Source organism: Porites lutea, chromosome 5 (assembly GCF_958299795.1).
Source record: "Porites lutea chromosome 5, jaPorLute2.1, whole genome shotgun sequence".
Classification (NCBI taxonomy): domain Eukaryota; kingdom Metazoa; phylum Cnidaria; class Anthozoa; order Scleractinia; family Poritidae; genus Porites; species Porites lutea.
In genome coordinates, this window is record NC_133205.1 from 24,109,822 (window position 1) to 24,136,205 (window position 26,384).

Consider the following 26,384-nt stretch of genomic DNA (forward strand, 5'->3'; position numbering starts at 1 on the left):
TGTAGGTTCTGGCTCCCTAATTCGACTTAAAACATGGAATCTCTTCTTCAAAGAGCGGCGGAGGTAAGCAAGGAGCATCCAAAACCTGATATTACGTTTTCCTATGGAACGGCTGGATTCCGCATGCGAGCAGACCATCTCGACTCTGTTATGTACCGAATGGGTCTTCTCGCTGTTCTTCGCTCGAAGGCAAAAGAAGGAAAAGTTATCGGCGTGGTTGTTACTGCTTCGCATAACCCTGTTCACGACAATGGAGTCAAGCTGGTGGATCCTCTTGGTGAAATGCTTCAGCCATCATGGGAGAAGCACGCATCGGAGCTAGCAAACGCGGAAGATATTGTCGAGGTTCTGAGGGGGGTGGTGGAAGAGCACAGCATCGATTGGAACGTTCCCGCGAAGGTTTTTATCGCTCGAGACACGAGACCTAGCGGAGTGGAATTTGTGAAGGCTTTGTTGGATGGAGTACAAGCTTTGGGTGGATCTGGTCGGGATTATGGTGAGAGCTTCTTGTTGTCTTGCAAAGAGAACGCACCCCTCCCCCGCCCCTTTTGATAATGAGGCATGAATAGTCTAGCAACGTGAATAGGCCTCTCCCCTTCCGTGATAAAATACAAGTGACACAGTTAAAGTAGATAGATCGATAGACACTTAATCTAACCATGGTAGTTTTATCAGCTTCCGTCGCTGGTTTATGCATCAGTCAATTGCAATTCCAGCTGCGCCCAGCTTCCACCCCCCCTTCCCTGGGCAACTGCGGTGCATTTGCGCGCCTTGTCAGTCCCGGGGGTGGGGCCTTGACACACAAGTGGTTAGCTATAAAACATGGAAAATTTCGGAGGTAACGATCTTCAGTTTGTGGCAGATTGGCTTGTCCAGCAAGGGCTAGGAAAAATTTTCGACTTTTTTAAAGGTATGTTTTCTTCATTTTAATATTTTCTTGCTCTTAAAAACCAGAATTTCAAAGCAAATATCAAGATCAGGAGCTTTGATCACATTTCGCAACAAGCCGCATTTGATTCATTCTTTATGGTATTAAAATGCCGGGTTTTGGCAATATTAAAGGTTTGTAAATTTAAAATGAAGAACCATAACATGTATAATTAAAAACGTTTACGCATTTCTCACATCAGGCCGCAATTTTAGTGGTGTTTTGGCGGATGAGTGATTTTTATCATACAAGGATGGATCAAGGATTTTTCTTGGGAGCGGGTGCACCACTAAGGAATGGCGTAACTGACTGGTGACGTAAAGAGCAGCTGGAATTGACTGTAGATGCATTACATAGGAGCCATGCATTAAAATATTAATATAAATATCCATCAGAGTTTTTAGTTTCTAAATGTGAAAAAATATATGTGAAACTAAAAGGGTAAATCTGTGAAAAAAATTCTGCATTGGTACAGCTCAAACCTTTCTTTCCAAGTGGACATCTTTGTTCAGCTGACAATCAGGCATCTACTTACTGGTAATACAGTTATCGATTAAGACAATTACTGCCAAATAGTAAATTAGAGTGTAATATTGTGTATTAGTCTATGATCTCCATGTATTTCATGGGTTAAGTAAAATCACTCCAATAATCCAGAACATACCCTATTTTATCATGATCATACAAACTCTCCAGACTATGACCTTCACTACATTTCCTCAAAGAATCAGTAAGAGAATCTGATGAAAGATCAAAGCAATTTTCCCTGTTTGATCATTTTATTTATTCCCATAACCTTTTCCCTTGTGTTTCTATGGATATTATTAGGAGAAAACTGATTATGGTCACTTTTGGGACTTTAAGGGGTAATATTGATTCACAAATTAACTGATCACCCTTTTGTGTCAGGTGTTTTAAGCACTCCTCAGTTGCATTACATGGTCAGATGCCAAAACACTGAAGGTGAATATGGTGAAGCAACAGAAGAAGGTTACTATAACAAAATCTCAAATGCCTTCCTGGATCTGAGGTCACTGTGTGGGAACACAGGTGTCCCTGTGATCAAGCTGGATGGTGCAAATGGTGTAGGAGCACTCAAAGTCAAGATGCTGGCCAAACAACTGAAGGGCACTTTGTCGCTTGTAATTTGCAATGATGGTTCAAGTGGAAAGTTAAATGAGAAGTGTGGTGCTGATTATGTGAAGCTTTACCAGTGTGCTCCTGATGGCATGGACATCAACCCAGGTGATCGATGTGTGACATTCGATGGTGATGCTGATAGAGTGTTGTATTTTTACTATGATCAAGATCACAAGTTCCACTTGCTTGATGGGGATAGAATTGCAACCCTTGTGGTTGGATATTTGAAAGAAAAACTGGACAAAACAGGTGTTGTGCTTGATAGAGGCTTGGGAATTGTCCAAACTGCCTATGCCAATGGTAATTCCACATCCTATGCTGAAAGCACCCTTGGAGTGCCCGTGGCATGCACCAAAACAGGTGTGAAGCACGTTCACCACAAAGCTGAAGAATTTGACATTGGGGTATATTTTGAAGCAAATGGCCATGGAACTGCGTTGTTTACAAACGATGTTGTGAGGAAGATGAAGGCTGTTGTCCAAGACACAGATACCAGCACAGAGAGGTCTAAAGCTGCCAAACAAGTCTTAAGCTTGATAGGTTTAGTCAACCAAACTGTTGGTGATGCTATGAGTGACATGCTGGTAGTGGAAAGCATCCTCCATGAAAAAGGCTGGAGTTTGGAAGATTGGGCTGCTGTGTACACAGATCTCCCTAACCGGCAACGCAAAGTCGCTATCAAGAATCGCAATGTCATTGAAACAACAGATGCTGAAAGGAAGGTTACAGCCCCCCAGGGTCTTCAAGATGAAATTGATAAGCTTGTTTCTGGGTACAAGAATGCAAGATCCTTTGTGCGACCATCTGGTACTGAGGATATAGTACGTGTATATGCTGAGGCCGATACGCGAGAAGCTGCTGATTCTTTGGCATTGGCTGTCAGCCAGAAAGTTTATGATTTAGCTGGTGGTATTGGGGATAGGCCATAATAATAATAAATTTTAATTGGAACCTAATATTTTTTCTATTTTTTCTGTGATGTTAGCTCTGTCATGACCAGACAGGTTGAATATCAAATTATAACAGTTGAGAAATAATTATTGGAGGGTTCTTAATACATGACACTTTAAATAATTTTTTAGTTATTGAATAATTTTGTTTATTTTTGTGCCATTAGTTGTTTATGAACTTATTGCTTGAAGAATAATAGAAAACAATTAAAATAATGACCCAAAAAAGTTGAATTTTTATAAAATATTTAATTACAAATTCAACTTTGATAAGATTTACTGTGTAATAGTTTCAAAACTTAGATAATACAATGTATAAAAAATTCAATGCATATTTCTGGAGGAACCGTTTTTTTTTCCACTCTTGGCTTCTTTTTCTTTTATTTTTTACTCTTGGCCCTAAATCTGAGCTCGTGAAGTTCTGCGATACTACTCATATTTCTAGTGATATATGTTATGACTGTGCTGAACTCGTCCCTTCGCGTTCGGCAGCTGTCTCATGGCACTATGTGCTCCCTATTTTCGTGGCTATGGGTCGAGACAGTATGTCGAAAATTATGTCCTGTTTGCAGTTAAGCCTGACTAGTTGCTCAAAGGGTGCTGGATAGTGCTAACCACGGATTAATCTCCACCCCGTGGATAAGACAGTTTGTTATCCGACTTTTGAACAACTGGTCCCAACACCTATTTGATGTTGCTGTTAGTTTGTGCATAAAAGAAACCATTACTTGTACTTATTACGTATACGTTATGAACTTGCCAGCAGCTCAGTTCTGTTCCCACAAAATATTTTTGCCATTTTAAAGTTTGCCTAAAGACAATCATTTCAAGTTTGTTGTAGATTTCGAAAGAAGGGTATTAACATCAAGGTAAACGAAATGTCTTATAAAGTTATAAAATTCAAGGAGTCTCCAACGTAACTTAGGTCTACAAACTCTCACTTTGTCGACCTCGAGGACTGAAAAAGCCTAAAAACCATTGACAGAAATGGAATAAAAACACGACTGCACTTCCTTTTGATGGAACAGTTGCAATTTTATTTCATTTGAACAGAAGAAAGTTTATACTAGAATTACAAGTGTCTCGGGAATACAAGATACTACTAAAACGAAATTTTCATTTTAATGACGAATCCAAGTTTGTCATGGACCCTGAATGACAAGTGCGTTACACGACAATGTGTATGCCAAAAATACCTGAACGACCAATTTCTAGCTTTACGTGGAGCGCACGGACATTACTGCTGAGTGCTCGCTTCCAAGTCGGTGTCGTGGCTTCTTGTTCCCAGAACTATAGACTAAGATTTCCAATTCAAATCTTCCATAAAATGTTGACTGTCTTTTCATATCGTTCAAAATACTTTTGGCAATTTTTTGCGTAAAGTTCGTTTTCCTAAAAACACTGAGCAAAGTCGACTGTTGATAATTAGCTTTTGCATGACTTTGCTTGAAAACAGGTGCAAAATTCGTCCTTGATTTTTGTCCTTGAACCAGACATCAAAAAGAGTATAAAAAGCATTTATTTACCGTCTGTTTGGACAGAAGGCTGGGGCCCGGGCCCTGAAAGACCGATCACCGGAAACCCAGGATTAAAACTTTACTCCACTATTATAGTATCATATTATTTCGACAAAACTGGATCTTGTAATACAAGGCTCAATGGTATTTTATAATCTCAGGTTTCTGCACAAGGAAACTTTGCTGATAATTCGTCCTATCCTGGGTTAAACTTAATCATCTTTCAAGTAACCGGGTCCTGAAGATTTCAATAAGGGTAGTAGGAAATACAACTGTTTAATTTCCTGGCGTAGTTCTAAGAACTGCCCTTACGAAATAACTCTAAGTTAATATAAATTCTATAGCTAGAATTTTATTGGCTGGTTCCATACTGCATTTTATTGTGGGTAATGTAAACTAAATCGACTCCAGTGTGTTTTTATTTTTATGGTCGACATCTTCCGGTAAATCGTGGGTAAAGACACACGTCTCTGATGTGATCCCTGTTCAGTAACCAAGTCAAGAATCTCTCCAGTCCCAGTCCATAACCTCCGTGGGGACAAGAACCATACTTTCTCTGCAAAAAAAGAGAGACTGTTACCCTTGCCGAGAAAATAAAAGTTAAAGAGAAAACACCCGGCATTTTAGGACCGCACCACTAGTTTCCCCTCGAAATAGGGAGCTTAAGCAACGAGAACGGCAAAACAGCAATAGGTTTACAGGGTCTATCGAGGATTACCCTGCGTAGCAGGCGCTTGGAAGTAGTGGGCGAAAGAGAGAACGGGCGCGCGAGGGAGACACGCGTGTTGGCTCCTTCTCGCGCGCCTGTTTTTTCTTGTGCCCACTACTTCCAAGCGCCTGCTACGCAGGCTAATCTAGGATTTACCGTTTGGGGGAGAAGTCCCGAGCGAGTGGCCGAACGAAAGTCGTCGCCTTGTGTTCACATCCTCCACAAAACGTGAAATTAGGCATTATCACGTCGGCGTGCAAAGAAATGTACCACAAATGCACGATGCACGTGCAAAGTTGTTGTTTTGCCAATCTAAACCTATAGAGTGTTTTCACTCACGTGGCCAGCATCTATGCAAATTATTGGAACAAAAGAAAGCATTTGCACAAGAAAAGAGTTCAACTCCCACAGGACTGGTTTTGGACACCAACATGGCTGCCGTTTCATTGTTTTAGGACATCAATATGGCCGCCGTGATGTCATGTGAAAGGTTTTATGCCCTTCTCGTTGACGTCGCCGTCGTCGTTAGTAGGAAGCCTTAGCATCGACGACGGCGACGGCAGCGACAAAGTCACTTTTAAAATGAATTCGCGTTTTTTCAAACTTTGTCGCGTTTATTCCAATTCACTGAAAATGTGAAATCTGGGCGAATTTCCTTGGAGTTGCTTTCTTGGGGACCGGATTCAAGCTTAGAAAGAGAAAGGAAAATTCGTCGTCGTTTGTTTACGTTCTCCATAAATCGTGAAATTAGGCATTTTCACGTCGTAGTCGTGCAGTGACAGCAAAGAAATGTACAAAAAAGCGTGATGCACGTGCAAAGTTGTTGTTTTGCTAATCTAAACCTCTTGCTTTTTTGCCGTTCTCGTTGCCGTCGCCGTCGTCGTTGCTAAAGCTCCCTAGTTACCAATGGTGGCATTGACCGCACAAAATGGCAAAGACCGTTTACGAAAGGGAAATAGGCCACGGTAGACTACGAGTAGTCCCCCATTTTTCCTCAGGGATAGTAGAGCGAGCGAAACGCTGGCGCGCGTGAAAATCATCCCACACGAGAAAAGGCGACACGCGGCGGGGAGAGAGAAAAAGTGCCAAGTGTAGACGTCACCAATCGCACGCAGGAAATCAAGTAAACTGTGAATGGTTTAACAGTGTTTTGGTATCGAATTGTTGCACTCTGTGATTGGCTGAAATATCACACGGCACTTCCCTGTAATCAATCCGCGATCACACCAAAACAATTCTGACCAGGCTGCGAGCGTTCTCCCGCAACTGGCTCCCGCTGCTTGCGTTTACTTAGCCCTGATTGGCTTACTAGATTGTCTACATCCACTATTGATCAATGTTTTTACTGCTAGTAAAAACAGTTATGGAGTGCAGGGGAGATAGATCGAAGGTCAAAACACTCACGACTTCTGTGGTGTGCTTTGCGAAAGTTTCATGTGATAGAAGAACAAAACACGCGTAATCAGATTACGAGTGATAGAAGGTTGAAACGTACGCGGTGATCAGATTGCGTACTATGCATTCCATTCATTCTTGGTCAAGGTCCAAACAACTGCTAGCTACATACGTTCCGTTCCTACAGACGTTTTACGCTCATGCTTAAAAGCAACCTGTAGGTTAGGATTGCGGGCTCCTCTGGTCGCTCACAATAACTTCCTTAAGTAACAAACACGAACAATGGTTGCTTGATTTAACAAAGATTTAGATTCGTAAACACACCTGGTCAGTGTACCAATAGTACGGTGTTGGATCGATTCCTTCTCGTTCGTATCCTTGCATCAACTCATCCTGAAATAGCAAGAGCGCAAAACATAATTGAAAAGATGAGAATTAGCACCCTTTCGAAAAGAAAAGGGCTGAAGGCCTTGAAAATTTACGCCCACGGGCAAATTTTTCCAGTCAAAGGCACAAAAATTTCCCCACCTCGGCACTAAGCTTCATTTTCATTTTCCCTTTTTTCACCAAAAAAGTTAGTATTATGGGGTATGCGAAAGTGGGAATTACAAGGCTGCGCAGGAAATTGGGTCTACATTTGAACCCCGTTAAATGTCTCGAAGTGTAATTGGGCAAAAACTGTCAACACGGATCGAGTCTCAGATGAAACTTTAATTTTACATGGACAATGAACAAGATATTGGCTAAAGAAACAACAAACTTACATAATGCCACATCCTCATTGACCCACCAACAATCTCTCCAACACCAGGCATCAATAGATCGACCTAGAAACAGGGAATCAACGTTTTAGAGTTTGTTCTAGTTGCTACAATACAAAGGAGAAAGTCTCTCAGTTTGGGACTTAATTGACTGCTCGCTGTAACCACCTCCAGGGGTATTACAGAGGTTAAGCATCATGTTTACGTCAAACGGCAAACGCGAATTTGCACCACGTGACCAAGTTTTCCCGTTACTTGTCGTTCACTGTTCATTATTTCTACGCATATATTAGTAGTTTCACGCAATTCTTTATCCATAAGAATTGTTTTGAGCTATTTTTATCCGCTCATTTTCTATTTTTGACAAATTTTCAACTTGGATCTGACGTTTGCCGTTTACGTGAAGCTTAATCTTTCTATCAATACAGCAAAGTTTTCGAAAATCCACTAGCAGCATTTTTAGTTCCATTTGGTTATGTGACCGTTTAATTAGTCTATAGCTAAGCACTCAGTGACGAGGATTGGAGATAAATGCTGGCAATAAATTGCGTACTACAAACTGGAAACATTGGCAGATTCACGGCCACAAAACACTTTTAACATATTTCTGAGACATATAAAACACAGTTCGATACAAATCTGAAATAAACTACAGAAATGGGGGCTAAAGTTCTCCCAAAAGAATCGTTCAGTGATTAATCTCCCGTTTTTCCACTCATAGCGGAACAAGATGATACCTCATTTTATTATCCCAGTCAATGAAAAGCTGGCAGATTCTGAATTTCCCTAAAATTGGGAACAATCTTGCCTTGTTTTAAACCACGTGATAAGGTGGCAAAACAATAAGTAATATTTTTTCGTAGAATTTGCCTGGAAAGAGTTAACTTCCTAGCAGAGGAAAAAGCTTTTGAGAGTTAACTTCCCAGCAGAGGAAAAAGCTTTTGTTCTTGTCAACCAACATGGCCGCCATGACTTCAGCTATAACCCACAATCCAAGAAAAAAGCAATTGGGAAGGTTATACAACTTAACAGTACAGTGGACTCCCGATAACTCGAACCCTCACTAACTCGAACCTCGCGCTATAAACTCGAACCAAAGTCGACTTCCCTTGGATTTCCTTCATACATTTACTATAATTACCCTCGGTAACTCAAACCCTCGATAACTCGAACCTCCCGCAAACTCGAAGTAATTTCTGTTTCCTTCAGATCATTTCTATATAACTTTACCATTGATAACTCGAACCATGTGTTAAGGTTGCAACAAGCTGGAGAATAAAACATTGTACTGAAGTCTGAAACATTGAATTTATTCCAAAACAACCGTGTCAATTCTTTGTCTTCACTTTTTTGTTACTGCAGTTCAAATTCCTGTCCATACCTGTATATTAATCAAGCTTTGTTTCTTAACTCCTTTTCAGAAATATTAATCTATATCTCTTGCTGCCCCTGAAGTGAAGTGTGCATGATACTTGCATTACCCTCCCCCCATCCATTTGCTTATTTGCTTATTTCCGGTTATTTGCTTTGACCTCCCGATAACTCGAACTTTTTTCGATTTCCCTAGAAGGTTCGAGTTATTGGGAGCTGACTGTAGTTCATTATAACGTTAAAAAAGATGGCTTTCCTTTGTGCTAAATATCCCCATCTCCCCTATTCAATTCTGGGATGCAACAGAAAAATTACGCAGACAACAATGGGCCAGGGGCGAGGGGAAGAAGCAAAAAAGAGAAAAAAGTAGCAGCTTTCCCAACACTTTTGATGACGATCGTAGCATGGCGGGTTATGTACTTACCGATTCCGTGACACGCTTATCTTCTGGACATCTAAACATGTAGAAGGACTTAATTTCCGTAGGGAAACGACACAGCAGGATTGGCTAGGTTATGAAAAATAATATAATCAAGGATCAATAAGCAAGCCTATTAAAATGTCGTATTGAGAAACCGAAGTTCGAGTACCTCGTTGATTTGATCTGTCATTTTTCGCTCAGGCATCTCAGGAATGTCCTGCAAAGAGAAAAAGAAGAGTCCAAAATCAGCAGACAAAAATAGAGTATTGACATTAATTTTGTTCTTATTTGATTTTGCCCCCTCCCTTAACAATAAAAACAACAACAGGTGAAATTAAGATTGGGAATCCTTTTACTGAAGACTAGTTGTGTTTTGTATATTAAAATTGAAACAAATTTTTAATGTAGCAGATAAAAATTTTGGCTATTTTCCCCATTTTGAATTTCCTGCCTGCTGCCATGGTAACAAAATATGTGGTCAAAAATTCAAAATGGTGGTTCGCAGCAATTTTTAAAAAAGATTTGCTTTACAATTATTTTGTTCATACCAAGCTTCTTTCTTAAATTTTAAGATTTAATCTATTGTCACAGAGAATTTTCCATTTAATGGAAAGAGAGCAGTCGCAATAACACACGAAATCTGAAGACATATCTGTATTTGACAAGTGTGGTAAGGACTACGATGTGGTCAATGTAACATTACATCATACCTCTCCAAATTCATAGAACGTTCCATCCTCTTTTCTGATGTTATGCTCCTTCAAGTACACAATAGCATCAGAATAGTTCATTCTCCTGTGACAAAATAAAATAAATGGTGGCTGTGAAGTGAGTTCTCCAAGAACTCCGAGAACAAAGAAACCTGGATATTCAATTGACAGCACTCGATGAACTTACTTGAAAGGTCTCTTTGGAGGCTTGAAATTCTAAAAGACAATTATAATGATGGAAAAATACATAAATTATCATAAAAGTGAATCGACAACTCCAAATTTGTACCAAGTTACAGGAAATTATTTAGAGTTAAAGTCATTACCAAGAGCACTTTATTTTGAAGCATCAAACAGGATGTAGAGGATTTTAAAAGAAGGCAGTAAAAAGTTGAGTAGACAACAAAGATGGAACAAGTTTTAGTTGTTGTAGCTGGCCGGACAATTAAGAGTACTGCAGACTCATAGTATAACCTAATTATCCAAGTCTGTATTAAATAAGTTTGGGGCTTTTGGGGGACAAGATAACGGCAACTGCTGGGCCGGGGTGGAGCGAAAAGAAGAAACTGTATTTACCAAGTTTCAATGGAGAATTGTAACACCCCAGCAATCTATCAGCTTTACTTTCTAAGGAGGTTGCAGTTTGAGTAATGTAATATTAACGAAAATTTGGCTGCTTTTACCAGAGTTGAGTGTAGCTGATGTGCATGTAGAATGATTATTTTGAAACTTAAAGAAGGCAATATAGTACTTGATTTCCGCTGATGCAGGAGGTATATACGTTGATAAAAGATAAATGTGAGCCACCATCTATTCCTTTTATTTCTCTTGGTGATAAATTTAAGGAACATTAGTTTCTAAACATTATAATAATTAGCCCTGGGCATTACACACCGGATTCAGTTCCTTGAGTATTTCTGCATGGGGAGACTTCAGAACTCTCTCAACAACGTTGCAAACCTAGAACGGAAAAAAAAAATGGATAAAGGGGTATACTTTGAATGTTTATTTCTACTGGAAATGTGGGGCTATGTCTGAGGGGAAGCAAAACATAAATAAGTTTGGTGCTATTAACTTGGTTTTTATCATGGCTTCTATAACTGAAGCTTTGAGCCTTACTTAAGTTAGTTGATAAACCTCATTCTCCATTGTAATTTTATTAAAAAAAACTTTGATCAGCACAACCATAATTATGCATGATTCGTTGAACAGGAAATAAAAGCCAAAGACCGGTAATTAAGATTGAAAAGAAAAAAATAATAATAAAAACAGTAAATAAATAAAAATTTGTACCAAGTCTTCTATCCTGTCTAGGAGATCATCAAATGAAATGAAGGGACATTCTGCCTCTACATGAGTATATCTGAAATCAGGAAAAAAACACAGAATCTTGTACATAGTACTGGCATTTCAGAATCAGATCCCACGAAATCTTAACAAAAGCTCCTTGCTCTCACCTTCAAGAGCAAACAACTATCCTCACAATTGTTTCACATGTACAAAATACTATAATTGCTATCCTACCCACGCGTGGGATGCGCTCTAAAATAAACAAACGCCTAGTACCAAGCCAGATGATAGAACACATTGACAGACACAGCATACTTAATGAGAAGATTTCTGGCTACAGAAAAGGTCATTTGACAACAATGGTATTACTAGTCTGCACTTCAGAGATGGCATCATCCAAGTTATGAAGAGAGGTGAAACTCACTATAGCTATATTTGCAGATTTCTCAAAGGCATTCAACATGGTCGACCACACCAGTACTCTTGAAAAAAGTGCACAAAATGGGTTTCCTAAAGCTCTTTCTACACTGGATTCTAAGTTACGACAGTTTGTACAAGTGAATGATAAAACATCTGAGCTGATTGACGTGCAATTTGGGGTACCATAGGGTTTGAGATTTTGGACCAGCCTTATTTAATTTACACACAAGTGATCTTAATGGTATCCATGACTGCATGGCATTTCAATAAGCAGACGACACGACCTTCATGAAGCACTGTGCCCCTTCAGATCTGGACGCTACTGTTGAGAATACGCAGGTTTTGTATTCTGCGATGGCTCTGGGACGAGAGCCTTCTTAGCATGATTGTGAGGCTAATGCGGGTCAACTTATAGGTGAAGACAAAAGCAAACTTAGGCAAATTGTGGCTGAGTCGCTGGAAAACGATACGATCATGAAAATAATAAGATTTCAAAGCTCAAACTTTACCAGTAAGCTAAGGGGACATCTCTTAAAAATGGCATCAAACTTGAGACTAATCCCAATACATTTGCACGAAAAGATTTTAAATTATTCTTATTGTCTGCTTTCGCAGGCTTGCTTTAGAGCTGTTGTGGCAGTAAAATTTGCCTGAGTGGCAGGCCTGAAAAGGAGAGGGGGTGGGGGGGGGGGGGGTGGCGAGAGAGAAAAAAAAGAAGAAATGCAAGAAATGCAGGGAAAGGACAAAGGGAGCTTTAATTTTTCCTCTCACCTCAATCCCCTCTCCCTTAACCAATCCTCCCCTAACCCTTTGGATGCCTGCTGTGAGGGCTTCGGTAAAGTAAGGACAACAGACTTACTCTGATAGATGTCTCCTAGTGCGTGACTGCTCCGCCCTGTATGACTGTGCTATACAGAATACATCACCTAGTGATGGCAAGAGTGTTTCCAGGTACAGCTGGGAGGACTGCGTCAAGTAGGCCTTCAAAAAGAATAATACAATCATAATGGTTGTAATGATGATTGGAAACTTAACAAAATGTCAGTACCAGTAAATTTAAAACAACACTAAAACTAATAACAACAACAAGAACAACAAACACGTACATGTAAAACTGAAATTCAAAAACTGCAAAATTACAAAGAGGGTTAGCCATATGAATCTCCACTTTGCTACAAAGATACTTTTCATGAACATACTCATTGCACACACAAGCTTCTTACAAGTGAGATGTTGGTACATGTACCCCAGAGAGGATGAGCAACTTACACCGCTTCCATAAAACTGTACTTACTTTTTAAAAAAAAAAATTAATAATTAATGAACACTTACTTTTTCACCAAAATAGTTAAATTCAAAGAGAGTAGAACCTCCTTCAACTTGTGTTTGGACCATTGTAGGTGGAGTGACCTGTGAATGGATAAAACAGTGCATTAAGAAAAATAAGGATACATGGCTCTGCAGACAGCGCTGAGTTGACTCCAGCAAGAAATTTAAGATATATGTGTATGAGAAATTTTATCTCACCACCAGTTTACTGTAGTAACTCTAATAATATCATAAATGCTCAAATAAATGCCCCAGGCATCTATTTAATTTTAGAAGCCCAAGCAACGTAGTTTAATAGATAAGATGAGTTTACACATGCAAAAGAGAGGAATTTATTCTCATAACTGTAACAAATTCCACAAAACTGTAATAATATACGGTACTTTAGGTGAAAACCACAGTATATAAATAGCAGACTAACCACTCCATCCATTGATACAGCTATGTCATTTTAAGATTCATCGTTTTTTTTTTAATCTCAACTTCGATGTCTGAATCTTTAATTTGAACTTGACAGTGAACAAGATGCAATGCACAAAATCTTGTTAATCAAGCGAGAAACTAAATAAATTAAATGATTTTCCTTTATTTTACTATTTCCTAGCTAGCATTTTGGAGCAAGTGTCATGCAGAAGAGACATTCATCTATGAGAGGGTGTACATTAGTCTTTAGATCATTTATGGTATTTAATTAAAGTCACAATATTGTTACAGTCAAACTCCTATTTCTGCCAATGCTTTTAGGACCATATATGAGTTAGTGTCCTCAGTAAGGAGATTCGAATTCTGGAATAGCTGGAATTTATTTTAGTCAAAAAATGGTGAATCATTATTTTTGCTGGGAATTTGGCTGCTGTCCATATCATTCAGGTTCCTCTAGCAGCTGCAGGGATATTGCAAGGTAAAAGTTAAATGTAATGTCATTTCTTACCTCAACATAACTGTGATCAAAGTAATGGTCTCTAAAACTAAAAGTCAATAAAAGAATGAAAAAGAAAACAGGAAAAGTCAGTCAGAGATTTGATTTTAGTCAAGGTCATGTGACCAAGAATCAACCAATGGAAGTCCCTGTTTAGTTGAGTGAAAGTCTAGGAATATAACAATATATTTTGTCCAGATTTCATCGATTCAAATACTGTACATGTATGCTCCGTGGTTGAAAGAAAATGTGCAACACAAGTTTTACTTTTAAGCTAGAGATAAAAGTGTCATGCTACTGATCTTTGGTGCTACATATTTTCATTTTCACGGGAGTCAGACAAGTAATATATTTTTGGGGTAAGGTAGATCAACAATATCAAAATGAGTATATATTTTTGTAAGAGCAAGACAACTAACCACTGAGTAACAGTAGATCGCATTCTCAGGATTCTTGAAATCTAGAATAAATTACCACCAAGTGTTAATGAAAATTAAGTCACAGCTGCAGTGAAGTACAAGTGGAGTTGTGTTGCACAATTAATTATGGGGAACTACAGGTACATGTAACTTGACAAATAACCCACATCATCAAAATTCTACGATAGTTAGTAAAAAGAGCTGATAATATTACTTGCCTCTGACCAAACAAATACATTAAAACATAATATTTTGGCTTAGCTTCCTGCTTGCTCGGTTTTTTGTGCAAAATTTTAGTCACAGCATTCAGGCCAGTGCAGTAACTGAAAGATCTGCACATCATTCTATAGTTGGAGCCATTTCCATTTAATTCTTGTTTTTTTTTTTACCTACAATTGTACACTAAGACTAGTGTACTAATGCATTTTAACCAATACTCAGGTTGTTATTATAATTCCTAGGGTCAATTAAAATACTAGTTACAAAGCAGTATAAGATAAAAAGGTAACATAAACTGTCTTACTGTATCTCCCCTGAGCATGATGTGCCGGTTATCAAGCTGAGTATCTATAGCAGATTCCTTAAAAGAGCAGAAAAAATACTTTTTTATAACACAGTCAGTTCTTATAACTAAAAAAAAAGCACAAATGAAGCTGAAATTGAGAAGAAAACTAAAAGAAAGACAGTGGAAAGTGGAGAAAAGTTGTTAACATGTCATCTTACGTTCGATAAAACCCTTGTGATCCCTCTGCTGTTGACCACTCCACTCCTCTTGGGGCCATTTTAACTCCCAAGAGAAACTGAAGACAATGTTTATGCAAAATTTTGGGGTGACAAACAAAGAGCACTATGGTACATGTATGTTATAGCATTTTCTGGAGTGGTCAATTTGAAGCACTGGTATCACATGTACATGGAAAAATTATTTTTATTCTCATGATCACTCTTAAGGCTTAACTCATTGTCTCCGGCGACTAGGGCCGTCGATGTCACGGCATCGACTACGAAAAAAAAAACGTAAAAAATCGCGTTACTTCCGCTTACCTCCAAATTTGGCCCACAGGAAGTTAATAGCTATAGCTAATTATGTGCCTAGTTCCAGCCCCCTGCGAGTTTTGAGCTTCACGCAACGATTTTTCAAAAATGTAGAAAAATGGCGGTGCGTAGTGAGAAGTATTTGGGATGTTTTTGCGTAGAATGAAAGCTTATATCGACAAATTTCAATCAAATGCAAGTCAAGCAGATTGTTTTGAAGGATTTTGGAGGATAACAAGCAAAACAAACGCGAAAATCGAGGAAAGAAAACAGTAAGAATCTTTGCCTTCAGTTCCCCGAGTCGGCAATGTCTGGCACAAATTCTCTTCAAACGCAGTGAGTTCCGTCCCGCTGAGCTTTTTGCCTTCAAAGCCTTGCTTATTTTGATCACTTATATCAGTGAATTCATGTTTGCCTGTTTTTAACTCGATATTTCGCTGAGAAACTAAAAATAAAGCGTCTTTTGAAGGTAAATATCGGGCCACAAAGTGACACTAAAGTATCTAGTTTCGCTATGCTAATTAGCTCTGACCTCATTTGCATAATCCGATACGGTCACAAAATAAATTTGTAGAAAATTGTTAGTCGCTCTATATTTTCGACCGATATTCAGGCTGTTTGCTTAGATATTGAAGAAAAAAAATTGTGTGTACTGTATTACACAAAACAGACAACTTTCCTGGCAAAATTACACTCGTAAAAATTTTTTAAAATAATTATACAGAAATATGCTTGTTTATAATTTTTTTTGCAGAATATTATGGGTTTCCTGAGACCAAAATATTTTTTTTCTGAAAGTTTAATTTTTGCCCTTTCCAATGAGGTATAGCTTTATAAGGTACTGGAAATAACAGCTGAGATATGATTTTTTAAAGTTACATGGTCAATTTACTAAAATCCTTGCCGGAGAAAATGTGTTAAAGGGTGATATTGAAGGGGGCTGTTTATGTTACATTTCAGTGTGCCACAACAGAGAGTTTATCTCTTTCAGATTAACCAACCTCATTCACAAGATTGTCAACGCCACCAGCAGGGGATTCTCCCACTAGTTCCCAGTAGTCCACGGCCATTTCATGTCCTCCTGGGGCCTGGACAATAAAAAATAATTATAATGCAAAAAGCTGACTTCTAATCTCTTGACAGAATTTAAAACATAACTACTTCATTTTACTATATAAACACCAATGAAATACCAGGTGAGCTTTCGCCCGTTTGCTGCGCTCACTCGTGAAATATTTTTCAACACTCAAAGATAAATTTTGTATCTCCACGCGGCCATGTAATATCCTTTATATGCACCTCAACAATTATTGTATCTACCAATAATATTATTCTTCTACAGCAAAACAGTCAGTGTAACCATCATTATCATAAACAACTACAATAGAAAACAAGAATGCTTACTGTTTTTCCTTCTGGAAGTGCTTTGATGACACCATAAAGACATACAGATGCTTCTGTAGATAGTGTTACACCTTCATAAGTCTGGCACTTAAAATTGAAAAAGAAAGGTAAACATGACTTATGCAATTTTTGCTAAATAAAAATCTGAGGTACATATATTAATAACTAATTTTTCATTGTATTATAAGGGCCCCAGTTATAATACATGTATATTATCTTCAAAATTCTGTTTAGTAAAAAGAAAAAGTCTGTTTTCCCACTTTTTTATCTACCTTCCGCTGATTTTGTTCATCACACATTTCAAATTTTAATAGCCATATCTCATGTATCATTTCATGGTTCATTTTCCCATTCCCGCTGCCCATTTTAAGCTACTGATCTGTTAAAATAAATTGTCAATGCTTACCAGTTGATCTGACAGAACACATTGAAGGAAACCATTTCCATCTCTAAGAACTAAAAACATCAGATTTTTGCCTTGTCTTCTAAGCCTGTGCACCCAGCCAAACACCTTTACCCTCTGGTCACGATGTGTCACTGAATCTTTTATTCCTATCTGTGATGCAACACAAATGAAAATCAAGACCTGCCTTGAATTCGGTATAAGAGTCAGCTATATCAGTATGCACCAGATTACATCTACATTGTATTTTCTAGTTAGAACAATTAACAGGCAAGTTCAGCCTGGCCAAAGATGCTGAACAATGAAGAACTTACTCTCTGTGCAGGGGGCAAACTTGGATCTTCTTTTATTGTAATTTTCTTAGCCTCTTCAAGATTCTTTTCCCTCTGTTGAGCCTTTTCAGCCTTAAAAAAAAAGACAAAAGAAATTAGGGCATAAATCATAATAGTAACAACCCAAATGTAGCACCCCTGTGGTTGGCTAAAATAATCTGAGAGTAAGGGATGGACCATTAGGAAAGTTATGGGGGCAGGTGGGCGAAGTTCAAAAAAGCTTATAAGCAAGGAAAATTAAATGAAATAAAGGTGAGGGTAACCTTGTGATGGACTATAACCCATCTAGGATTCTCCTCTATGGTACTTTATGTTACTTATATGAGCAAAAGATTCCAGATTACATGTTTCTTAAAGCCCCAAATTTAATTTTGTAAAAAAATGTCTACTCAAAAGTAGCATCAAAGAAGTTTCACCTCAAAGCCATAACATTGTGATATTAATTTTGTCCAAAGGCTGGAACTACATCACACCTCTCCTAAATTGATTATCAGAGACAGAAAGTTCCACAATCTTGGTTTAATCTAAACTAACCTCCTTTTTCTCCCTGTCTTCAGATTTCTTTTTCTCTTGAGCATAAAGTTTGCTCATTTTCTTTAGCTGGGCCTTTGCAAGCTTTTCGTATCTCTGAAATGATAATCATGATTATATGACACAATGGACATGTACAAATTATGTAAGAAAAAATGGCTGGAGATGGTGCATAATTTACTGTGCTACACTTGACCACTTTACACTGCTCATACATGTACACATGTACATAGGAGGGGGGTGGGGGGGGAGAATAATATGCTTCAACAGGAGGCAAATATGCATAATCAGCCATTAAATTAAAATTTATTTTAATAGTTTATGTAAACGTTGTGGGTCAAATTATGAAATTCAGGTAAAAATGGTATCAACTTACACTGTAGAATGATTCTCAAGTTCCTTGGCTTCTTGACCCTAATAATTATTATTCATAGTCATGAATAATAATGGTTAGGAAGCAGCGAAACTTGAGAATCAAGCTGGGTTGAAACCATTATTTTTAACCTGAATTTCATTTGTCAACTAAAACCTAAAACAAAAAGGCCTTTTGGAACCTTGACGGTGACAAATACTGCCATTCAAAACTATTACAATTTGAAAAATTCTCCATCGTACCTCTCCTTCATCTTTGCCATCCACCATAATCTGAGGTAAAGGTTCCTTCCCTTCAGAGGTACGTAAGGCCTATGAAACAAAATCCCAAAAACATATTCCTTAATTAATACTATGCTTTCTGCATACTCTTGATGTAAACTCTTTTCACCAAACTTGGCACTATGAATACCAAAAACTGCCACCTATAAACCCCCCAAATTTATAAGCCCCCCTGGTTATAGGCCCATCTAATTGACTATCGTGAACAAAAAATCATCTGATTATAAGCCTCCCTCTAGCTTTTCTTTTCTTGATTTGATTGGTCATGATTTTTTGAGGTTTAATTTAAAGACCAGTAAATGGAAACCTTTTTTTTTTAAATCAACAAACTCTACCATAGCTTGTTTTGAAGCAAGTTTTCTATTCAGGATATAAGCCCCCTTGATTATATGACCCTCTGTATAAAAGCCTTCCTAAAACCCCTCACAAAGATATGTAAGCCCAGGGCTTATAAGCAGCAGTTTACAGTATTGTGAAAAATTCTTAAAGACTTCCCTGGAACATGTAAATGTTGTTGGTAAAACCTGTTGTCATGTTAACCTACCTTACTGGTACTTAATTTCGCGGGTCTTTAATTATTGGTGTTTTTTGTGATTACAAGAAAATCGCAAAATTAAAGATCAGCAAGAATAAATCCTCGTGAAATTAAAAGCATGCAGAATTTAATACCCATATAGAAAATTCAAATGACAATTTACATGTAATAGCAATGGTAGGTCTTGACAAACACAAATTGCTTTCTAGTTTTACTGGTTAGATCCATTTTGTATCTTCTGTTGTAAAATGAGGCTAGTTTGCAAAGATTTCACACATTGCTTGTTCCAGTTTATCTAATTTTCTTAAAGGTTCAGACTTTTTAAAAAAAGAAAATGAAGTTGAGAACGCTTAAATCCTGAAAATAAACACCATGAAATACTGTCTCCCCAGTCGTCAAAATTGCAAAATTAAGTATCCACGAAATAAGGTACCAATAAGGTAGATTTTCTTTGTCTCTGATGAAAAACAGGGCAAGCAACCAATTTTGTTTATCATTTCAGTATTACAATACCTGCATTACTGTTTTGAAAGGTTTCTGTAAAGAACCATCACCAGTTTCATCATTTCCCTCCTTTTCTGAGGTGTACATCAAAGGCCCATCAGCTATTACAAGAGAGAAGTGTTAGTAGCTATGTTGTTTCTAAATGTAATAAAAACAAGACCTAAATGAAACTTACCGTAATAATGCTTATTCTTCATGCAAGTGAAAGTTTCAAGTATCATCTTATTAATTTTAAGAATTCAAGAAAAAAATAATTAAAAAAACTAACCTAGGCATCTAATGGGAGCATACATTCTAAGGGACCTTGTTAAGCTAGCTTGGCATGCACTGCCTTGTGTAGGGACCCATGGAAGTCTATCTGGTCTACAGCAATAAACTGAAAGGGAACGCCTTAAGGTGCAGAGCCAGGAAGCCCTTTGAAGATAAGAAAAGGAGACACAGCGCATCTCTAGCTAACTTGGCCCTACGAATTAAAATAGAAAGAGTTATCCTAATGAAAGTGTCTGACATAACTTTGTACAGTGTATCTATGGCAAAAAAAAGTTTTACTTTACGATATTGTTATTCATGTTATGAGCAAAGTACTTTTAACATTTGCTGATCCAAAAGTTTGATGCTTGTTGGCTTTTCACCAACAAATTATACCTTAAAAAAGAGATAGCTCATGTATACTAATGACTCTAAATGTGCATTGACTCATATCAGAGCAGATATGTGTCACAAGTTAAAATTAAATTCAGGTTAAAATTTTTTAACCCAGGTTGATTCTACATTTCCTTAATTTGTCTCCTAGCCTATAGTATTCAAGAATTAGGGCTAGGGGATGAAGGAAATAATTTCATATGAGAATCAATGTAGGTTAAAAAAAATTTAAGACCCATGCACGCATGAGACCTGATGCATGTACTTGTATTTCCAGATGCATGTTATGCATATATTTGGTTTGTTTGGTTCTGGTTTGCACTGTAGCTCATAGAAATGACCTCAAAAAATGTTCAAAACTCAAATGAAATAGGCAAAGTTTTAACAAAAACTTTTTATGGGAAATTGCTATTGATTTGTTTCCTGCGATAATGTTTAAAGGTTTAAGTGTCCACTTCTCAGAAAAATGCATGCATGAGACAGAGGAAAAGAAATTGCACCACCATAACATCATTTACATTGTCTATAGTGTCATCTATAGACAATACCTCTCAACCAATTAGGGAGCATGAAAAGGCATATTTCATCACGAAACAGTAAAAATTAAGGTTTCACGGTGAATAAGCAACTTTCTGATTGCATCTTGTCTTAAAAATCACTGCTTTACAGTATGAAAAACAGATCAATTCTAGTAGGTGAAATGAGCCAATAACGTTCTAACACATGCAGTGTAAGTAAATCAATATCGATCAAGGCATATAAACAAGAACTTGTATGCTTAACGATTTCTGATAACTTACGCTTACTCACTCTATGCGCGAAAATTGAATAGACAAAAGATTTTTTTGTTTTGATCCCACATGTGCATCGTTCTATAAGGAAGGACAGTGATCGTGTTCTCTGAGATAAAGTGTCCGAATGGAAAGTACAAAACCCGGCAAAATCACTGAACCAGTAGGGTTAGTGTGAGTTTTAGTAAGATTAAATGTGCTCGAAAATTGAAATTCTAATTCCCAATATAGTCAAATCTGTTTCGCTTTGAACGTCCCCTCTAGGTTAGAAAATTATTCACTGCGATATCGTGGTTTCCTTGCCATGAACTGATGAAAAAATGTAGGGCTTCGACCGCCTTTCAACACGTGCGTGCGCAAACAACTGTTGCTTTGCTTACCTTGAACATCCAACTTTTCCATCTCAGAAGTCAGGGATTCAGACATTGTTCTTCGCCTGTCCTAAGACGATAAATAACTTGAATTATTAAGAAAAGGGTTTAAATTTACAGAAATTGCCAGCAAATGGTGGATTGCGGGTGTGTTACATCGGGTGACAATTTCCCACGGGCGTAGAGGGAGGCTGAGTTTTCGGTGTTCAATGAAGAAGTCAGCGGTAGTTTGGGAAAATGAAGAGAGACTTCCGGTTAAATGATCGAGCTTCTTGTCGGGACGTTTCCGGTCGACTTTTTGACCTTATTTATGTCACATTTTCGCAATCTGGCGGGAAAACCAGACGGGCGAGATCAAGGTTTTCAAGCGCCAATTATGAAGTCCTCCGTGGACGAAGTAAGGGAAAAAGAGATTGTATTTCTTCAAGGAAATTTTGATAATGTTCGCTTTTCGGAAAATTACTGTTTTGCAGTCCACAAAGGAGACGCAGAAAGTCTAACTGATTTGATCGACAGATATCTTTCTTTGAATTCGACCTCCTTCATTCAATCGGAGAAGCACGTGAAGGAGAAAAATCACAAACGCTATTCCCCGAAAGGTAAGTGAAATGATGAGTTTTAAATGGAATTCTAAGAGTCTCTTGCTCTACTTCAACACCAATAAACCACATAGTTTTTTTTTGCAGAATACCAGTTGTATTAGAAAACTGCAGATCGTCTCAGGGGGAGGGGGGCGCACCCTCTGCACCCTCCCCCTAGATCCGCGCCTGCAAAGGGCGCGTGAATTGAGGCTGAAAAGCAGAAAATAAAATGCAACGAAAATCGTAAATGTTAAGTTGTTGAATATAAATTGCCTGTCCTTATGCCAGACATTTACTAACGATGGACTATCGTTTCCTATTTTTAGAGGTCGCAACATTGCAGTTTGTAAGATCTGTAAACAGGATGACAACGAGGACTGGTTGGGCTGTGATCGCTGTGGACAATTCTTCCATGCCAGCTGTCTGGGAGTGGACTTTGCCACCACACTCTGTCAAACCTTTTACTGCACTTCATCATAGCTTTCAGTCTGTAGCCTTCAACTTTTGCATAACCCAGTTCAAGTTAGTCCAAGCAAACCGCTTGCAACAATGTACGAAAAACGAATCCAGTGTTCTGACTGCGATCTATTTTCCAGATTACCGTGGTTCTTTTCTTATTTGTTTTTTTTTTTTTTAAGGGGTGTTTGATCCCTCTTTACAAGCCCTAATATGTATGTAACAAAATCATTCGCAATACCATGAACGAGCGACTAATGAGAAAACGTATTTTAATACATTAAAATATCAATAAGTATCGAGATTATTGTGAAAACAAACATACACAAAACAGGGGAGAATTGTTACTTAGTGTATACGTTCATGTCTGCGGTAACACCGGCTTTTAATACATATTTGTAATAAATCGCCATTAAAGTTCAAAACTGAAAATAACAAATACTGTAGCCTCGGGCTGAATCAGAAATATTTATAGCTGGTGTTGTAGTTTCACTGCTCACAGCGTAAAACTAAATCAATGCAACTCTCATGGGGGGCACTCCGGATTTCAAGTCCCGATTCAAGTGATGGGCGCTGGTCGTATCGGATATTTTTTATTACAAGAGAATGCGTGACAAATACAATGATCCTAATAACTTCAATACCAAAATAGAATCTACAAACCACTGTTATTACTGTTATTTCTTTTAGGCAAATACCGGGTTATGGCATAGATTCGCGAATCGGAATTCGCGGCTACGTTAAAAGAGAACAAAGAAAAATGCTTTTTAGTTTTTAGAGACATCGCGATTGCGGTGAAACTAAGTGAGAGTGAATCGTGAATAAAACTAGTTTCATCCATCTACTGTACATGTGACTTGTGGACAACACTGGGAGGCAAAACATTCCCCATAATCGGAGCATTTTTTGGGGGGGGTTTGAATTCTGGCCCCATTCATTCATCCCCGTCACTTGGAATCAATACAATATGTATTCCCATACATCAAGCACCTACCACAGCTGTGACATTAATAAGGTCAAAAAGTCGACCGGAAGCGTCCCGACAGGAAGCTGGATCATTTAACCGGAAGTCTCTCTTCATTTTCCCAAACTACCGCTGACTTCTTCATTGAACACCGAAAACTCAGCCTCCCTCTACGCCCGTGGGAAATTGTCACCCTGTTACATCAGGCAAAGACGAGCCCTTGATGAACAGGAAGTAAATTTCAGCGGTTTTTCAATGAACTTTTACTATACTACTTCATGTATTTGGCTTTAAGTGTAGTTACAGGTTTTCAGTGTGACCACGGGTATGGAGAGGCGGGGGATCGGGGGTGGGGAGAGGGTGTTGATCAGAAGAGTGAAATGCTGTGTAAAAAATATTGAAATAGTTTTTATGAAAACAATCTCATCGTGGATACTAAAAGTAGTTGATTTAGAAAAAAAAAACGAAAACCTAGTTTATTTCCTTTAGCACGATATTCCAGTGTGAGTAGGTCTTCCCCCTCCCCTAGTGCGCAGTGGAATGGTTTCAAAGGCGCGAAAAATGGCCTCTGGAACTTCGAATCTTCATCATGTCGATTGCAGCGTATTGTTTGGCGCATTTCATTGTTCTCTCGTATACTTTTCATAGATGCAAAGGATCTTAAATTCTTAACGATGTATCGCGCGATAAAAACGAGCTGGTATAGATGGCCTACAGGAATTCCGGCCAGATTTCTTTTGCCTCGTCTGCAACGTAGCACGTGTTCATCATCAACAACATTTCATGAGATCGAGCCGAATGAAGAACAAAAGAGATTCAACCCTCTTGAAATACAAATGCTGTCTAGTTCACTACACGCTCAAGTGTTCCGTGGCAAAATGGATACCTACGATCCAACGACGATTAAAAAATGTCAAGAACATTTGACAGCACACAGCTTGTGGAAGAAAAGTGGGACGGTCTTACCTGAAGTGGAGTTTGAGCTACCACCCCAGCTGGGCTCAAACATCGATGAACACTTTAGAAACATCGCAGAGCAACAAAGCAGGCCGTATTTTGAAAAGGCTAAGTTGTTAGCGGAATTAAGACTTCCTGCAATACCAAATGAGTGGTGTTTCTCTCCAGGGTGGACTAAGTATGTTTATGACGACAAGGATCTTGTTACATCATCAGTGGATGTTCCAGAAGAGGATGCTTTAATCTTTGACGTTGAAGTTTGTGTTAATGAAGGTCCTTTTCCTGTTATTGCTGTAGCAGCATCACCTACTGCTTGGTAGGTGATCAACGCAACTGACAGAATTACCTAATAGGTTTTTCAGGATCTGGGATTGCCATTTAATACTTGAAGCTCTGGATTAGGGATATTATGCGTCAGTCAATTCCAGCTGTGCCCAACACCCCCGGGCACTAGCATTTTTTTTGCCTTGGATGACAAATCCCTGGGGGTGGGGACTCTTGAGGCGGTCAAATCCCCCAAGGCGGTAACGAAAAAAGAGGGCAAATGCCCCATTCTCCGTCAACACTGCAACCTTTTTCATTGATTGCACAGTCGAATAGTGCTGTTTTAAACATTTTAATGCCCCATTTTTTGTTTCAAGTAACGTCTTCTTTGTAATAGCACTAGGATTCTTTATTAAGACTTCACGTGGCGACGACATGAACCAGTTTATGGTTTTAGTATTGATATAAAATTATTGACATTAAAATTAATAGAGCACTGTAAAGTTACATGTTATGAATAGTTCTATAAATATGAAAGGATGTTCTTCAAAAAATATCAACAGAAATTTGATTCACTAACTAAACAATGTTGATTCAGGTCGATAGCTCCCGAGTTTTGCTATGTAATTCTGGCTTGATAAGCAATGAAAAAATGCATGCATAAAATCGAGAACATGCCTTTACAACCCCCTGTCTTGGACTGATGAGCCAATATGCATTTTTCCAGTAATATCCTCTGTGTAGTTATATTCTGATATTCACCTCTACACAAACCACGATGTACAAATGTGAACCCTCCATAGCAGTCTTTGTTAGCGGAGGGTTTGATGTGACATTGTCTATTTGTGGGACCAGTTTAATTAATTTCTTTAGCACCACTGTTCTAAAAGAGTAGGGGATGTAGACCCCGATGTTGTGGTCAACCTTCACTCATCACATCATTCACATCATGGGTTGGGTCACTGCCAGGAAAGGGTACAGTAAGCTCACAAATGGACTGAGAGCGGCTGCCAGTGGCGCCTTTATATGCGGACATCCGAGCTTACTGTTCACATGTTAAAATGTATGGTAAGAGGGCACGTCTGTCGTCCTCTCATCCACGACTCTTCATTTCATTTCATTTCATACTCATGCCTACTCAGGTACAGTTGGGTGAGTCCAAGACTTATAGAAGACAAGAGTTACCAGTGGTTGGTCCAGCCAACGCCTAAGTTATACATACCATTAGAGATTCCTGACGGACAAGACTGGAGGCAGGTAGAGTGGAAAGAGAGGCTTATTGTTGGTCATTCTGTCGGATATGACAGATCCTTTATAAAAGAGCAGTATTATATTAAGGTATGATTGCCTTGGCTGTTATGTTTTCAAGTGGATAGGTTTCACTGACTGTTTAACCATGAACTGCCAGTACCACTCGGACTATCAAAAGTATCCATTATAGTAAAAGGAAAGTGAAGACAGAAGCAGGATAAGAGAATTGCCATATACAGGGTTTTCAGTAAGAATTCTACTAGCAGAAGAAAGGTGTAATTTTGCAGGAGAATATTTTGAAAGAGGCTCCCATGTGTGAATAAAAAATAGTGTGAGGCTACCAAACGTAGCCCGAGAATTCTGCGTAGTTAGCGGAGACTTCTCCGATCTCCGGTGCCTAATGAACACCCTGCATATATTGCCTTGTAAT

At 38.4% G+C, this 26,384-nt stretch overlaps 3 protein-coding genes across 4 annotated transcripts in view; 2 read left to right on the top strand and 1 right to left on the bottom strand.

Annotated features, from left to right (window-relative positions):
- Nucleotides 1-4,936, top strand: part of LOC140939121 (phosphoacetylglucosamine mutase-like) — a 4,986-nt gene extending 50 nt beyond the window's left edge. The window contains exons 1-2 of the mRNA XM_073388682.1: nucleotides 1-496; nucleotides 1,838-4,936. The exon at nucleotides 1-496 is cut by the window's left edge and continues 50 nt beyond it. Coding sequence (XP_073244783.1) covers nucleotides 34-496; nucleotides 1,838-2,997 — 1,623 coding nt within the window. The 5' untranslated portion in view covers nucleotides 1-33 and the 3' untranslated portion in view covers nucleotides 2,998-4,936. The remainder of the gene's footprint in view (nucleotides 497-1,837) is intronic.
- LOC140939120 (asparagine--tRNA ligase, cytoplasmic-like) lies at nucleotides 4,923-21,643 on the bottom strand. Of its 2 annotated transcripts, XM_073388680.1 has the most exons (23): nucleotides 21,491-21,630; nucleotides 19,946-20,140; nucleotides 19,687-19,778; nucleotides 18,600-18,668; nucleotides 17,988-18,080; nucleotides 17,436-17,525; nucleotides 17,125-17,274; nucleotides 16,719-16,805; nucleotides 16,316-16,402; nucleotides 14,803-14,859; nucleotides 14,280-14,320; nucleotides 13,873-13,909; nucleotides 12,945-13,022; nucleotides 12,472-12,593; nucleotides 11,196-11,265; nucleotides 10,797-10,862; nucleotides 10,090-10,118; nucleotides 9,903-9,987; nucleotides 9,362-9,409; nucleotides 9,196-9,279; nucleotides 7,404-7,466; nucleotides 6,964-7,032; nucleotides 4,923-5,091 (listed from the first exon to the last, which is right to left on the bottom strand). In XM_073388680.1, the coding sequence occupies exons 2-23, from the start codon at nucleotides 20,121-20,123 to the stop codon at nucleotides 4,960-4,962; spliced, it is 1,827 nt and encodes a 608-aa protein (XP_073244781.1). In that variant the 5' UTR covers nucleotides 20,124-20,140; nucleotides 21,491-21,630; the 3' UTR covers nucleotides 4,923-4,959. The 2 variants fall into 2 exon arrangements, with proteins under 2 accessions (XP_073244781.1, XP_073244782.1); XM_073388681.1 differs by lacking the exon at nucleotides 19,946-20,140 and having other exon boundaries at nucleotides 21,491-21,643.
- Nucleotides 21,644-24,049: 2,406 nt separating this feature from the next.
- The window catches only part of LOC140936875 (DNA polymerase subunit gamma-1-like), a 55,476-nt gene continuing 53,141 nt past the window's right edge, over nucleotides 24,050-26,384 (top strand). The window contains exons 1-2 of the mRNA XM_073386379.1: nucleotides 24,050-24,755; nucleotides 25,846-26,041. Of these exons, the coding sequence (XP_073242480.1) occupies nucleotides 24,157-24,755; nucleotides 25,846-26,041 (795 nt within the window). The 5' untranslated portion in view covers nucleotides 24,050-24,156. The remainder of the gene's footprint in view (nucleotides 24,756-25,845; nucleotides 26,042-26,384) is intronic.

What these genes read in the sequence shown, in the direction of transcription:
- LOC140939120 (XM_073388680.1), bottom strand. Translation starts at nt 20,123, where the DNA reads ATGCGCTGTGTCTCCTTTTCTTATCTTCAAAGGGCTTCCTGGCTCTGC. An exon ending in AAGACAGGGAGAAAAAGGAG is followed by an intron (nt 17,526 to 17,987) that starts GTTAGTTTAGAT and finishes TTTTTTTTTAAG; the next exon opens with GCTGAAAAGGCTCAACAGAG. An exon ending in ACTAGGAGACATCTATCAGA is followed by an intron (nt 11,266 to 12,471) that starts GTAAGTCTGTTG and finishes TCCTGATTTCAG; the next exon opens with ATATACTCATGTAGAGGCAG.